Genomic DNA, 15,781 nt, shown 5'->3' with positions numbered 1-15,781 from the left:
GACTGAGCCACCCAGGCGCCCCACCACAAATTATTTCTTGACTGTTGGCTGTGCTTACTCAGACCTACAGAGTTTCAAACTGCCTCCCGGCTCTGGGTGTCTAGGTTCTTAATTGGCGTTTTCTCAGGTTAAGAGTGATACCTACCAGACTGCTCTTTCTATATTTTTCTCCGTTTTTATCTATTTATTATTTTTTCTACCCAGTTTTAGTTGCGAAACCAATGAAAGATCATTTTATAGTCTCAGACTATTATCTGTATAGTGCAACGTTAAAGAAATGAATTATCCCAAGAGCCTATACAAATTAGCTGGTGTGGCCTTCCAGTGGACTCACTTCCCGAAATGCTTATCCTAAGGTAGATGTTTGGGTTGCTGATCACGTCGTGTTGATGACCTCTACCCTATTTTAAACTTTTATGATCATAAAATAAACAACTTAAAAATGTATTGCTAGGGCACTTGACTGGCTCAGTGAGTAGAGCATGGGACTCTTGATCTTGGGGTCGTGAGTTCAAGTCCTCTGTTGGGGGTAGAGTTCACTTAAAAAAAATTTAAAAGTAAAAATGTGCTGTTAACATAAGCAAGTGAAGCATAATAGATAAATGGACAAAGAAGATGTGGGCTATATACATACATACACACATATATATAATGAAATATGACTCAGCCATAAAAAAGGCCGAGGTCTTGCCATTTGTGACAACATGGATGGACCTAGAGGGTTTTATGCTAAGTGAAATAATCTATTTGATTAAAGAAGAGCTCCCATAATCTAGATGGTTGAAGTTTTTATCAAAATGAAACTTGTAATTTCTTTACTTCAGTTTCCTAAATGAGTGTGTGATTTTTCTTGGGAATAGCTTTTTCGGTACTCGGGACGGGTAGGATACAGTAAGGTATTCTGATCCTTCCACAGTTGAGTGTGTATCTTTACGACTTTCAGTCTCCGTTAGTATCTTCTTATCCTACGCTCTCAAATGAGATGTTGTCATTGTTGTTATTATTTAGCGTATATTGAAGTAACAGCACGTACCAACCGATAAAGATGCCCTAGTACATGATTTCCATTTCTGATTGTTTGTTGCCAGTATAGAATAATACAATTTGTTGATGATTATTGACCTTGTGTCTTGCAATCTTGACAAACTGACTTCCTCTGGGAGGCTGCTGGTAGATTCTGTGGGGTTTTCCACGTAGACAGTCATTTTCCCTAAAAGTAAAGATACGTTTGTTCCTTTTTTTCCCAGTCTGATGCTGTTTATTCCATTTTCTTGCCTTATTGCACTACACGGGAACTCCAGAAAAATGTCGATTAGCAGCGGTTGCGTATACATTCTTGCTTTTTTGCTGATATTTGTGGGGGTGGGGAGCATTCATTCTTTGACCATTAATTATGATGCTAGCTGTAGGCTTGAGGAAGTTCTTTCTGTTCATAATTGGCTGAGAGTCCTGTTCGGTGTTTTTCATCGGAAACGGATGTTGCATTTTGTCAAATGCTTTTTTGCCCCTATCGAGATGATCTCATCATTTTTCTTGGTTCGTCTGCTAATACTGTGAATTATGTTGATTGATTTTTGAACGCTAAAGCAACCATACACTGAAGGAACAAACCCCATGATGTATTATCTTCTTTCTATATATTATTACATTTGATTTGCTAAAATTGTAGGAATTTTTCCATCTGTACTCATGAGGAATTTTGGTTTTAGTCTTCTTAGTTTTCTTATCTCTGTCTGGTTTTGATATTAAGATAATGCTGGCGGGGCGCCTGGGTGGCTCAGTCGGTTGAGAGGCCGACCGGCTCAGGTCATGATCTCGCAGTCCGTGAGTTCGAGCCCCGCGTCGGGCTCTGTGCTGACAGCTCGGAGCCTGGAGCCTGTTTCGGATTCTGTGTCTCCCTCTCTCTGACCCTCCCCCGTTCATGCTCTGTCTCTCTCTGTCTCAAAAATAAATAAATGTTAAAAAAAAATTAAAAAAAAAAGATAATGCTGGCTTTGTCGATATTAGGATAATGCTGGCTTTGTTGAATGAGTTGACACATGTTCCCACCTCTTAATTTTCTGGATATGTTTCTGTAGAACTGGTGATATTTCTTCCTTAAATGTTTCGTGGAATTCACCAGAGAAAATTCAGTTTTATAGTAGACATATAGCTATTCGGGTTATTTATTTCTTGTAGAGTTATCTTCAGCAGCCCGTGTCTTTCAAGGAATTTATCCATTTCAACTGAGTTGTCAAGTGTATTGGCATACAATTGTTCATATTTACTCACTATTCTTTTAAAAGCTATACAATGTCTAGTATTCTCACCTCTCTCAATCCTGGTATTGGTAATTTGTGTTTTTTCTCTTTATTTCCCTAATCTAACTAGAGTTTTATCAAACATATGGATCTTTTCAAAGAACCAAACCTTTTTGGGTTTTATTGTTGTTGTTTTTCTCTTTCTGTATTACTTTTCATCAGTTTCCTCTCTGATCTTTATTATTTCCATTTTCCTGCTTTTTGTGATTAAGCTGCTCTTTAACTGCTAGTTTCTTTTAGTTTTCAATGTTTATTTATTTTGAGAGAGAGCAAGCCAGCAGGGGGAGGGGCAGAGTGAGCAAGCACGTACATGAGAGAGAGAGAGAGAGAGAGAGAGAGAGAGAGAGAGAGAGAATCCCAAGCAGGCTCTGCACTATCTGTGTTGAGTCCGGGGTGGGGCTTGAACTCACAAACTGTGAGATCATGACCTGAGCCAAAATCAAGAGTTGGCTGCTTAACCGACTGAGCCACCCAGGCACCTCAATTTCTAGTTTCTTAAGGAGGAAGCTGAAGTCTTTCATCAGACTGATAATAAATATTCTTTCCTCAGAAATCTATTTTGCCTTATTTTATGGTCATGCTAGGTTTTTTTGTTTTTTGTTTTTCTACTAAGCTTTGTGCCCAACATTGGCCTTGGACTCATGACCCTGAGATTAAGAGTCACATGTTCTACTAATTGAGCCAGCTGGGCACCTCGTGCCAGCTTTACTTTCTTTCTTTCTTTTTTTTTTTTTTTTGTTAAATTTTTTTTAATGTTTATTTATTTTTGGGAGAGAGAGACAAAGTGTGAGCAGGAGAGGGGCAGAGAGAGAGGGAGACACAGAATTAGACGCAGGCTCCAGGCTCTGAGCTGTCAGCACAGAGCCCGACACGGGGCTCGAACTCAAGAACCATGAGATCATGACCTGAGCTGAAGTCGGATGCTCCACCGACTGAGCCACCCAGACGCCCCCATTTTATTTATTTTTGAGGGAGACTGTTTTTTGATCTCCGTAGCCCTCTGTCTCTGCAGATCTCTTTTCCTGTGTTCTGCCCTACAAACCTAGCTGCCTTAACTCCCTCGACATTCGCAGGGAGAATGCCATGCTTCATGTGGGTTCCTCCTCCCTGTACCTCTGTCTTGGAAAGTCCAGAACAATCTAACTTCTCATCTTTCACAGATCCCTCTCCTTCATCCAGTCTTTTACTGTTTTTTTGTTTTGTTTTGTTTTTTCGTATATTTTGTCTGGTTTTAAGTTGTTTCAAGAGGTAAGTTAAATCTAGTCCCTGTTCTTTTATCTTTGCTGGAAACAAAAAATCTAGAGGCTGTAATTAAATGCCAAATTGTGAGACTCAGGCTAACGGTGCCTGATTATTTTGGAGATTTGGTTAGAGATAGCTTTACAAAGGAGGTCAAATTCGAACTGGGCTTTGAAGGAGGGAAGCTATTGTATGTGAAAACTATTGGCATCAATAAAGGGACTAGAAAAAGGTAAGCCTGGTTTTTACCGATGAGCCAGTCTAGACAACAACCTGAAATAATGAACAATAAGGTTGAACCGTTGAGCTGGGCCGTTAGAAAAAAATAAATCTTTCAATTCCAGAGGCACCTGGCTGGCTCAGTCAGTAGTGCCTGCGACTCTTGATCTCGGGGTTGTGTGTTCGAGCCCCACGTTAGGTATAGAGATTACTTAAAAATAAAATCTTAAGAAACAAAACAAAACAGGGGCGGCTGCGTGGCTCAGTCGGTTGAGTGTCCGGCTTCGGCTCAGGTCATGATCTCACAGTTCGTGAGTTCAGACCCCACGTCAGGCTCTGTGCTGACAGCTCAGAGCCCGGAGCCTGCTTCCGAGTCTGTGTCTCCCTCTTTCTCTGCCCCTCCTCCCCACGTGCTCTGTCTCTCTCTGCCTCTCAAAAATAAATAAAACTAATTTAAAAAAAATTTTTTTAAAGAAACAAAACATAACAAAACAAAACAAATCTGTAAATTCCTATATTGTGATATAGTGCTGATAGAAAGCCCTTAGAAGTATTTAGGCTCTAGGCAGTGTTGTATAATAAGAACAGTTTAATTAATATTAATATAAACTTTTATATCCAGTCTATAGATCTCTTTTACTTTAAACATGCATCTGTTCCTTTTGTGTCCTCTGAATTAAACATGGATATGGCATTGTTTTCATCAAATGCATTCTATTTACTTAGAGACTGGGAAAAACCCATTCTTTAACCTTCTTTTCTTTAGTTCCTTTATCTTTGTTTGTAAAACCTATTTTCCACTAATACTCTTTATTGCTCTTCTCAGGATGTGTTTCCTTCTTCTCCCACTTCCTTTTCAAAATTACACTGATCAAAACTAGATACAATATGCTAGTGAGTTACTTCCAGTGCAGAATTTAATGGAAAGATTTGCTTCCCAGATTGCTTTTTAATACCTGAAATTATCATTCTAGCCTTTTTCACAATGACATTATATTTAATTTGAAAGCTATTGACATTCAGGGCGCCTGGGTGGCTCAGTCGGTTAAGCGTCCAACTTCGGCTCAGGTCATGATCTCACTGCTCATGGGGTCAAGTCCTGTGTCGGGCTCTAGGCTGACAGCTCAGAGCCCGGAGCCTCCTTTGGATTCTGTGTCTCCCTCTCTCTCTCTCTGCCCCTCTTCCACTCATGCTCTGTCTCTCCATCTCTCTCTCGCTCAAAAATAAATAAACATTAAAAATTTTTAAGAAAGAAAAATGAAAGCTATCGACATTCAACCAACTTTTGGTAGTAATTATATATATATATATATATATATATATATATATATATATATATATAATCACATTCATTTAAGGTGTCTCAGTCCTTCAGGGTATTACATAGGTACCTCCCTCTATTTAAAACAATTTTCTTAACAAAAAATATTTTTTTAAGTTCATTTCATTTATTTATTTTTTTTTTTTTTTTAATTTTTTTTTCAACGTTTTTATTTATTTTTGGGACAGAGAGAGACAGAGCATGAACGGGGGAGGGGCAGAGAGAGAGGGAGACACAGAATCAGAAACAGGCTCCAGGCTCTGAGCCATCAGCCCAGAGCCCGATGTGGGGCTCGAACTCACGGACCGCGAGATCGTGACCTGGCTGAAGTCGGACGCTTAACCGACTGCGCCACCCAGGCGCCCCTCATTTATTTTGAGAGAGAGAGAGAGAGAGCACGCACACAGCAGGGGCAGAGAGAGAAGGGGAGAGAGAGAATCCCAAGCAGGATCTGCACTGTCAGCACAGAGCCCGATGCAGGGCTCAAACTCACGAACCATGAGATCATGACCCGAGCTGAGGTCAAGAGTTGGACGCTTAACCAACTGAGCCAGTTAGGCGCCCCTATTTAATAGGAATTGAAGTTTTGATACATTGGGTTAGTTTAATACAGGGGATAGAAAAATGGTTTTGGTTTTTTTTTTTAATGCTCTGGTTTTTTTCCCCCAAAGGATGTGAAGAAGAAGGAAAGAATAGATATGGGAAGAGTTATAGGAGGGGGAAAAGGAAACATTAGAGTAAAGAAGCCAAAAACAGATAATAATCTCCACATCAATGGAACCCAAGGCCCAGAAGAAATAGAAAAATCGAGAACTAAGATATGGATTGGGGCAGAAAGAAGTTAAGTTTAAAGCAATAGGAACCATTTTACAGATACTCTAAAAAACTGGAAACTTTGCTCAGTTTTGCGTAAACCAGAGCTGTTTCGATAGAGAGTGAACTAGCATATGGAAACAGACAACACGCCTTATAGCATTTTGACAAGAAGAATGAGTACAAATGTGGTGGAAGAAAATGATTTTATATTAAAAGGACACATTTTAAGTGTGCAGGGGATCTTTTTTTTTTTTTAAGTTTTGTTTTATTTGTTCAAGTAATCCGTACATCCCACATGGGGCTCACACTCACGACCCCGAGATCAAGAGTTGCATGCTCTTTCGACTGAACCAGTCAGGCGCCCCATCAGGGTGTCTTTGAGAGTCTTCCTCGAGTTGAATGGGAGAGGAAATGTATAAGAGTAAAAGCGAAAGATAAATCTATAGAAGGCAGGTAAGACCTGTGGAGAATGACCTCCCCCTCTCTTTGAATGTGTGCACCCTTCACAAGATTAGAGTATAAAAGTTGTTTAGAGAAACTAACAACATACAGATTCTAAATATCTTGTTAGCGTGCTGTTATCTGTAGAGATCTGTAGTCTCTTTAGACAAAGCTGGGATATACAGATAACAGCACGCCAAGAAGATATTTAGAATCTGTATGAATATAATCTGAATCGACAGATTCTTATTTGGATACAGATAGCAATAGTCAGGAATAAAATTGGCAAATACGGAATTGGATGGCAGGATTGTTCATTTATACATTTGAAAGTAAAGGCTGTGAAATATACAAAAAGGGAAACTACTTTATAGGCAGTAAAAATAAAGGCAAAACCTCACAAACCAGACACTTTGCCAAAGGTAGGTAAATTGAGCTTAGAATAGAAGATATTCAGAGTGCGATAAAAGTGGCCTACGAGCTTCAGCTTCCTTTCTTGGGGGCCGCCAGATTATACTGAGGAAGGGTAGAGGATTTTTTTCTTTCTTTTTTTTTTTTTTAAGACAGTGCAAAGGGAAACAAAACGATCAGGTTTGTGAAGAGGGTGAGAGCTCCTGGTGACTTGGCCGGGCTGTCCAAATCGTGAGGATTGAGTCTGTACCTCAACAGGCAGTTTTAATAGAATATGGACAAAATGAGAAATGACACAGATAATGATACGGGAAGTATTCGCTCTTCCTTTTTTCAAAAGGAACAAGAAGGAATAATAAATAGTAGGTGTGGAGCGTACTGACATTACGCAGTTCCCAGTATGAAATATCTGTAGGAATATTTTAAAGACAGAAGGGCCAGCACATGAACCGAGGTTTTTGTTTGGGTTTTTTTTTTTTTTAATGTTTTAGTAGAAGAAGATAACGGATTGGATGCAATGACTGCTTTTGACAGGATAAGCCATGATTGCCTTTCACAGGCATTATCTCCGTATGTACACCTTCGAGAAGATTCAGAAATTTTTTGATGAATAAAAATAAAGCAAGGTGGCATAGAGTGCCCAGTCTCACTTCATTGGTATTTTGGCGTCTTTTTTTGCCAGGGCCGAGGGCATAATCAGTTTCCCAAGATAAACCGTATGCTTCAACTTGCCAGAAGCTTCTAAAACTTTCACGGTACATCTTCTCCAAACCAACAGTTCCACTTTTACAAGTGACGCCCACAAAATCTACTTACACGAGTGAGGGTATGTTCGAGGAGCTTTCTTGCAGCATTGCTCGTAATGGCAAAAGTTGTCATATATATATATACATACATACACACACACACACACACACACACACACACACACACACACTCACACCCCTCCTCCCCACCCACACACACAAGCAAACGATAGATTATGCATATGTATAGAAAGAGGCCCGGGGCACCTGGGTGGCTCCGTTGGTTGAGCATCCAACTCTTGATTTCGACACAGGTCATGATGTCAAGGCTGTGGGATCGAGCCCCATGTCAGGCTCAGTGCTGAGCGTGGAGCCTGCTTGAGAGTCTCTCTCCCTTTGTCCCGCCTCCACTCTAAAATTAAAAAAAATAATAAAGAAAGAAAAAAGAGGCCTGGACGTATATATCCCAAGCTGTTAGTGGTAGTTACTTCCTGTAAGTAAGTAACAGTAGTAGACTTTTGGTTTTCCATTTATATCCTGTACTTTTATAACAAGCAGATATTTCATTTTTTTTTTAACTTGCAATTTATCTGAAAGAGAAAAAAGCCAAGCCCTTGTGGATCATTTAGCGATGGGAAATGGAAAATACCGAGGGTGGGGTGTATAACGTTTGTGTTTATAGAAGAAAAGAGGCATTTGTGAAAGAGTCGATATTTGTGAACAGAAACATATGTCAGTCACTGTTGGAGAAAGAAAAATATGATACATAATCCTGTTCTAAAGTATATGTATAATGTATAAATATTTTTGGAATAAAAACATTACTATCTCTCTCCAGAGAGAAAGTGGCTGGATCACATTATCTCTTTGAAGTTCTAGTTCTGTGGATGCAAGCCTTTGCTTTAAAAAGCAATTTCAAGATTATGATGAGATGTTTAGACTGAGATTTATATGATACATATGTGTAGCATCAGTATTTCTAAAGCTGCATTCGTCAGTATGTCATGCCTTTTGCTTCTTAAATTCGTGAAGCACAACCGTAAAGAGAAGTTTTATTTGGGGTCATGAAAATACGAAGGGGATAGAACACTCCTTGCTATTAGTTCTTGTTGTGTTACATTATTGCATTACGTTGTATATTGGAAGGTAATTTGTATGAGTTTCTTCATGATTTTTTATAATCACACATCACCGTTTTGAAACTGTACAGTAAATCTTGTGAAAATCTCCATTTCTGAGCCTTATTATTAAATTACATATTCTCTCCTTTTTGTGCGTTTGATCAGCCTGTTATAATCACAAAATGTTTTATTCTCCCAAGAACAGATCAAAGTGGGAGGGCGGCGGGGGGCTCCTGGGTGGCTCAGTCGGTTGAGCATCCGACTCTTGATTTTGACTCAGGTCTGATCTCACAGTCATGAGATCAAGGCCCACATCAGGCTCTGTGCAGAAAGTGGAGCCCACTTGGGATTCCCTCTCTCTCTCTCTCTCTCTCTCTCTCTCTCACTCACTGCCCTTCCCCCATTCATGGTGTCCCTCTCTCTTTCTCTCTCTCTCTCTCTCAAAATAGATAAATAAATATTAAAAAGGAGGGGAGGGCACCTGGGTGGCTCAGTCGGTTAAGTGTCCAACTTTGGCTCAGGCCATGATCTCCTGGTTCATGGGTTCAAGCCCCGCGTCGGGCTCTGTGCTGACAGCTCAGAGCCTGGAGCCTGCTTCGGATTCTGTGTCTCCCTCTTCCTCTTCCCCTTCCCCTGCTCACATTCTCTCTCTCTCTCAAAAATAAAATAAACATTAAAAAAAAGAATAGATCAAAGGAACAGCTGCCTATTTGTCATCGGTTGGGACTATCATGGGAGTGGGCGGAAGGGCTAACTGACAACCCTCTTCTCGCCAGAGCCCTCGTCATCCTCTGAATCGTGGGTGGTAGCTTATTAATTCTTCACTAAACTTTAGGCATTTGGGGACAATGATGTCTCACGTTGGAGCTACCCGGGCTCTTTCTTCCAAAGATAATTACATTCCAAACTTGAAACCTGAAAGATAATTGGCCAGGCCGCAGCAACGTACAGAGTGTAAGGGTATCTAAGACAATCTCTAATTCTCAAAGACACGGAACAATCTAGTTACTAGAAAGGAACTCCTGTCTTGCAGTTAACACAGATTATCTATGCCTTTCTTTCTCAAAAAATAAAAACTAAAACAAAAACAAGGTGTCTCAGGAATACACTAAAAAAGAACCATTCATCTATTATTATGGAGAGCAGTGCTATATATCGCCCTAACCGTGCCCATGGGAAAATGAAAGTGTACTTGGCAATTTCTTTTCAAAATAAGATAAAATGGGGCGCCTGGGTGGCTCAGTCAGTTAAGCATCCGACTGCTGCTCAGGTCATGATCTTGCAGTTCGTCGGTTCGAGCCCCGCATTGGGCCCTGTGCGGACAGCTCAGAGCCTGGAGCCTGCTTCGGATTCTGTGTCTCCCTCTCTCTGCTCCTCCCCTGACCATGCTCTATCTCTCAAAAATAAACAAACATCAAAATAAGCTAAAACCAGTCGTTGCGTGAATAAGTGAATGTATATACTCTTTCCGTATTTGTTCTTAATCTAAATCAGTGATAATTTTATCTTTTTCCTACTGTGAATTAAATATACATTGTCACATATCAAATAGGTTGTTGTCTTCTGAGGAATTATTCTGTTGGCTTTATGTTCTAAATATGTTGCACGCAAATTAATATATAAACAGGATTTGAGCATGCAGAAATGTGTATATCCGTTTAACCTTGATTAGTGTCTCAACTCACGTTCTTGTTGTAGGGCTTTGACCAGCTTCGACTTGAAGGATTGCTTTGTGATGTGACCCTGATGCCAGGTGACACGGATGACGCCTTCCCTGTGCATAGAGTCATGATGGCCTCTGCTAGTGATTACTTCAAGGCCATGTTCACAGGTAGGTTGGCTCGTCACATTCTGCACCCACGTTAAAACAGTATGGAAAATATGTGTTTAAATGTTTTTATTTCTAAAGTAAAATTCAGTTCTTTTGATCTGTAGCCTTCCCAGAAGAAATAGTTTCAAAAGCAATATACAGGGGCGCCTGGGTGGCCTAGTCGATTGAGCGTCTGACTTTGACTTAGGTCATGATCTCAGGGTTCATGAGTTCAAGCCCCACATCGGGCTCTCTGCTGTCAGCACAGAGCCTGCTTTGGATCCTCTGTCCCCCTGTGTCTCTTTCCCTCTCCTGCTCATTCTCTCTCTCTCTCTCTCTCTCTCTCTCAAAATAAATAAACTTAAAAAAAAAAAAGGAATGTACACCCAGTACGTGTGGTTGTAGGTGGCATTTTTTAAAACTTGGGAAATGGAGGGGCGCCTGGGTGGCGCAGTCGGTTAAGCGTCCGACTTCAGCCAGGTCACGATCTCGCGGTCTGTGAGTTCCAGCCCCGCATCGGGCTCTGGGCTGGTGGCTCAGAGCCTGGAGCCTGTTTCCAATTCTGTGTCTCCCTCTCTCTCTGCCCCTCCCCCATTCATGCTCTGTCTCTCTCTGTCCCAAAAAAAATAAATAAACGTTGAAAAAAAAACTTAAAACTTGGGAAATGGATGTACCTTTTTCATACCTGTGTCCACTTTAATTTCACAGCTTTTCTTTCTCTCTGCCAGAGACTCTGGGTCCCACTAATACAATCTTTAATCTGTCAAAAGATACAAAGTGACAGGGGAACATTCTGGAAGCTCTTGCATTATATACAACTTCCATTAGGATAGAGATATTCCTCTTTAAGTACTCTCTTTTAACTATAAAATATGCAGAAGTCTGACTCTGACATGAATGCTTGCATAGAATAAAACTTTTCCTTGATTTCACCGCATCTAATTAGCGGCAGAAGCGAGTTTGACCTTAATTAAATTATCCACCCTTGTTTAATTGACTGTCTTTTTATTTAAGGTGGAATGAAAGAACAAGATTTAATGTGCATTAAGCTTCATGGTGTGAGCAAAGTCGGTTTAAGGAAAATTATTGATTTCATTTACACTGCAAAGCTTTCGCTTAACATGGACAACCTTCAAGATACACTAGAAGCTGCCAGTTTTCTACAGATTCTGCCGGTTTTGGACTTCTGCAAAGTGTTTCTCATATCTGGGGTAAGGCATTCTCACAGCTTCAAGGCTTTCCCTGCAGGACACCCTGACGTCGCCTGTTTGGAGACGGATGAAGTTCGTTGCGTGGGCGTCCAAAACGTTGGCCGTTCAAGACGCGCGTCAGGTAGTGCGTGCTCTGGCAGCAAGTTGAGAGGAAAACAGTACCAGTGCATTTTTACAAACAGAATTACGTAATAGAAGTCTGTGGTGTAATCGCATGACATCAGACAGGGATAGCGCTTCGTGACGATGAAGATTTTATTTTTTAATTTTTAAAAAATGCTATTTATTTTTGAGAGAGAGAGAGAGACACAGAATGTGAACCGGGGAGGGGCAGAGGGAGAGGGAGACACAGAATCCGAAGCAGGGCCTAGGCTCTGAGCTGTCAGCACAGAGCCCGACGTGGGGCTCGAACTTGTGAACTGCGAGATCATGACCTGGGCTGAAGTCGGACGCTGAACCGACTGAGCTACCCAGGCGCCCCATAACGATATAGATTTTAAACTGTTTTTTGATGTTATGTATCTTAATCTGGTTTTATTTACCTTAACGATTTTATACAGGCAGGCTTCTTTTTTCTTTTTCTTTTTTTTCCACTTTGTAGAAGTTTTTTTTTTTTATCCAATCTTTTTTATTTTGGTAAAATACACCATAAAATTTGCCATCTTTACCATTATTATTATTATTTTTTTAATTTACATTGAAGTTAGTTAGCATATAGTGTAATAATGATTCCAGGAGTACAATCCAGTGATTCATCCCCTACATATAACACCCAGTGCTCATCCCAACGAGTGTCCTCCTTAATGCCCATCACCCATCTAGCCCATCCCCCCACCACAACCCCTCCAGTGCCCTCAGTTTGTTCTTTATATTCAAGAGTCTCCTGGGGCACCTGGGTGGCTCAGTCGGTTGAGCATCCGACTTCGGCTCAGGTCATTATCTCGCAGTTGACAAGTTCGAGCCCCGTGTCAGGCTCTGTGCTGATGGCTCGGAGCCTGGGGCCTGCTTCGGATTCTGTGTCTCCCTCTCTCTCTGCCCCTACCCCGCTCACACTCTGTCTCTCTCTCTCTCTCAAAAATAAATAAATATGGAAAAAAACCTTTTTTTAAAAAAGAGTCTCTTATGTCTTGCCCCTCTCCCTGTTTTTATATTATTTTTGCTTCCCTTCCCTGATGTTCCTATGTTTTTATACAGGCAGACTTCTTAAATGGAATTCCATGGAAACATAATCTGAGCTTCTAGAAGCCTTTTAAACCAGGCTCAGTAATTTTTTTTCTTCCTTAAATATGGGAGCCAGGTCTTGAGAAGAAGTAATACTTATGTGACAACATATAGAAAAATAAGTCTTAATTGCATGGAAACGCATCACCCACTAAATGGTTTTTAGCCTTTATTAATAGATAGGAGAAGACACAGCTACCAATGAACTGCTTAGCGATCACGTGGTTCCTGAAGGCACTGCCCTATTTGAGACTCTTAAATTCTACTTCCGGGAAATGAAATGCTTTGGTTGCAAGGAGATATTGCCCAGAAGATTTCTGGAGTTTATGGAACTTGCTTTTGTAATTGGAGAATTATGGCAGCGGTAAATTTTGATCTGTTTTCTAATTTATTATATGAGTAGATAATACATTTTTCTACCCTTGATTTAAACTCCTACCAATTCTAATATCGGTAAATTATTGCTGTTAGGCTTTCTAAAAGTTGCATTGACTAAACTGGTAGCCCAGTTTGCAAACCCTAGGTTTTAAGAGAACGTGTCCTTAGCGCTTTTATTAATAAGCTACTCCTTGTCTTATAAAGTCAGCCCACAGCTAATTTAACAGGACTGTGGAAAGTGTGTCTTGTTTGTGTGTTTCCATTTTAAAGCATCCGTACTACTGTCTCACCGTTATTTATAAACTTTTAAACTAACAGCCAAAAGGCAGCGTGGGGTTACAGTGTTGTTTATTCTCTATCACGTGAGTAGCCCGCATGAAGTGTATTTCTCAAGATGCTGCTTGTCAGTACTGAATCTGAGCACTGACTCTCGTTTTAATTTAGTCACACAAGGCCCTCCCCCTTAGGACCTGTAAGCGCCTTTCTTCTAGGTTCGTACCCCTGACATCATGTAACACCTTCGTCCCAGGAAAAAAATGAACTGAATGTATTTTTTAAGTGTATCACGTCCAATAATTACTTTAGTAATAACACTTAATGCTTACGTTTATATACTCTCAACATTTGCTGTTACACTGATCTCAGCAGCACACGTGGTCATCCTGAGCCAAACTACATACGGTGTTATGATTTCTTTGGAACCGGTCATGAATAATAGACGTTCACGGTCAACCTCTTCTCTCGTAGCGAATTGTAGTACTTAGACCTTTAGATACGGGTGGCGATCTGTTCCTTTACCTGAAAGGAAAGGACCAAATGGAATAAAGCACAATTTATGAAAAGTCGTGAAAGTATACAGTTGTCAGAATAACAGTATGAAGAACAATCGTGTTCTAGAAAACTCTAAAACAAGATTATTTAAAGATGACATCACAGTAATTTTGCAATATTGACACATTTTGTGTAATTAGGAGGTTGGTTCTTTAACCTGTTTGAAACATTTATTGTAACTGCGTGCTTTACCTGTTTGGAAATTTCTTCATTTTTATGAAGACTTACTATTGCTTTAAAGATTGTGATATTCATTCCTAGTGTCCTCTGCGGACCTCCTAAAACCCATTTCCAGTGGAGAAGAGGCTTGTGTCTGACAAAGCGTACCTGTGGTATAGTTTACTCCTTCCTCTCGGTTTTCGAAGTTTCTCTGAACTCTGAGGAAAAACACCTCTTTTCTTAGCACCGTTCTATTTACCTGTCTTTCATCCTGTTTGCTGAGGATATGTCTGTGTGATTTTACTGTGGAAATATTCCCTCTCAGAATCCATGATAGTTTTTGAGAACAGTTGGTCAATTATTGGCATAAGGATTATCTAAAATCCAACTTTTCCCTTATCCCTTCTTTCATGCATTCCATTTCTTAGTCAAATGTTCAGCCTTACTCTATTTCCTCTTTCCTTCTCAGCAATCAAGTGGGTCAGGCAAGAGTAGCCCTTGGAAGTTTCTAGATAATGTATTTTTCACCGGTAGATTTGTTTTGAGTTCTCCCACAAGCTAACTTTTATGGATCGTTTTTACATAGGATGGTCTCATGTTTTAAGAATTGCGTGCTTAAACCAAAGGTTTTGAGCGAATAGGTGTATGCTTTTAATGATGTGGTGGGATTATACTTCACGTAACCAAAACACTACTTAGGCTTGAGCTTTTAGAAAGAAAAATCAACTTCCGATACAACTCTGGTCTATCCCCTTCTTAATTGTTTGTGTGGGTGAGAAGGAGCAGTGGTACAATAAAATGTGACTCGGCAAATAACTCACAAAGCGTTTTTATGTTAGTTTTGCGTGATAACCTTAAATACGACAATAAAACCACCCTCGCCTTTGGTGAGATAGAAAAACACCAGTGTTCTAGAACAGAGCATCAGGCTCCATAGAACAAGAACCACTCCCCGCTTTGCCATCCTTCGCAGTAATGCTTTTCTCTTAGGGTGTTAATGACTATTGTAGTTTATAGGCTCAGGTGCTTTTGTTCTTGCTATGTTACTTTCCTGGTAGTTGTAGAAAAGAGAACTATGAAATGGATACAAAGGGATGACAGTGAAGGATGCAAAGCGGAGTAGGTAAAATTTTCTAAAAACATTGGCTTTCCGGGGCGTCCGGGAGGCTCAGTTGGTTAAGCGTCCAACTCCTTAATTTCTGCTCAGGTCACGATCTCACGGTTTGTGAGTTCGAGCCCTGCGTCGGGCTCTGCGCTGCCAGCGCGGAGCCTGCTTGGGATTCCGTCTCTCTCTCTCTCTCTCTCTCTCTCTCTGTTCTTCCTCCACTTGCGCTGTTTCTCTCTCTCTCTGAAAATAAATAAATAAGCTTAAAAACATTTGCTTTCCGATATCATGGAGACGATGGAAAATTACCTGTTTAGTTACATGCCTAGAAATGGCATTCATTTCCGTCTTTACGACATTCTGTAACTACAGCATGCTAAATGCTGTGCGGCCATTCCCTGATTTACACACAGGTTGTCGTTAAATTTTTTGTTTATCATTTGTCTGCTGTT

At 40.4% G+C, this 15,781-nt stretch overlaps 1 protein-coding gene across 13 annotated transcripts in view; it reads left to right on the top strand.

Annotated features, from left to right (window-relative positions):
- The window catches only part of KLHL13 (kelch like family member 13), a 427,026-nt gene that overhangs the window by 392,188 nt on the left and 19,057 nt on the right, over nt 1-15,781 (top strand). For all 13 annotated transcript variants that reach the window (XM_047844695.1, XM_047844699.1, XM_047844694.1 and 10 more), the window contains 2 exons: nt 10,313-10,445; nt 11,439-11,635. In XM_047844695.1, coding sequence (XP_047700651.1) covers nt 10,313-10,445; nt 11,439-11,635 — 330 coding nt within the window. The remainder of the gene's footprint in view (nt 1-10,312; nt 10,446-11,438; nt 11,636-15,781) is intronic.

Source organism: Prionailurus viverrinus, chromosome X (assembly GCF_022837055.1).
Source record: "Prionailurus viverrinus isolate Anna chromosome X, UM_Priviv_1.0, whole genome shotgun sequence".
Lineage (NCBI taxonomy): Eukaryota > Metazoa > Chordata > Mammalia > Carnivora > Felidae > Prionailurus > Prionailurus viverrinus.
The sequence above is the reverse complement of the archived record's forward strand: the minus strand, read 5'-3'. Positions and strand labels throughout refer to the sequence as shown.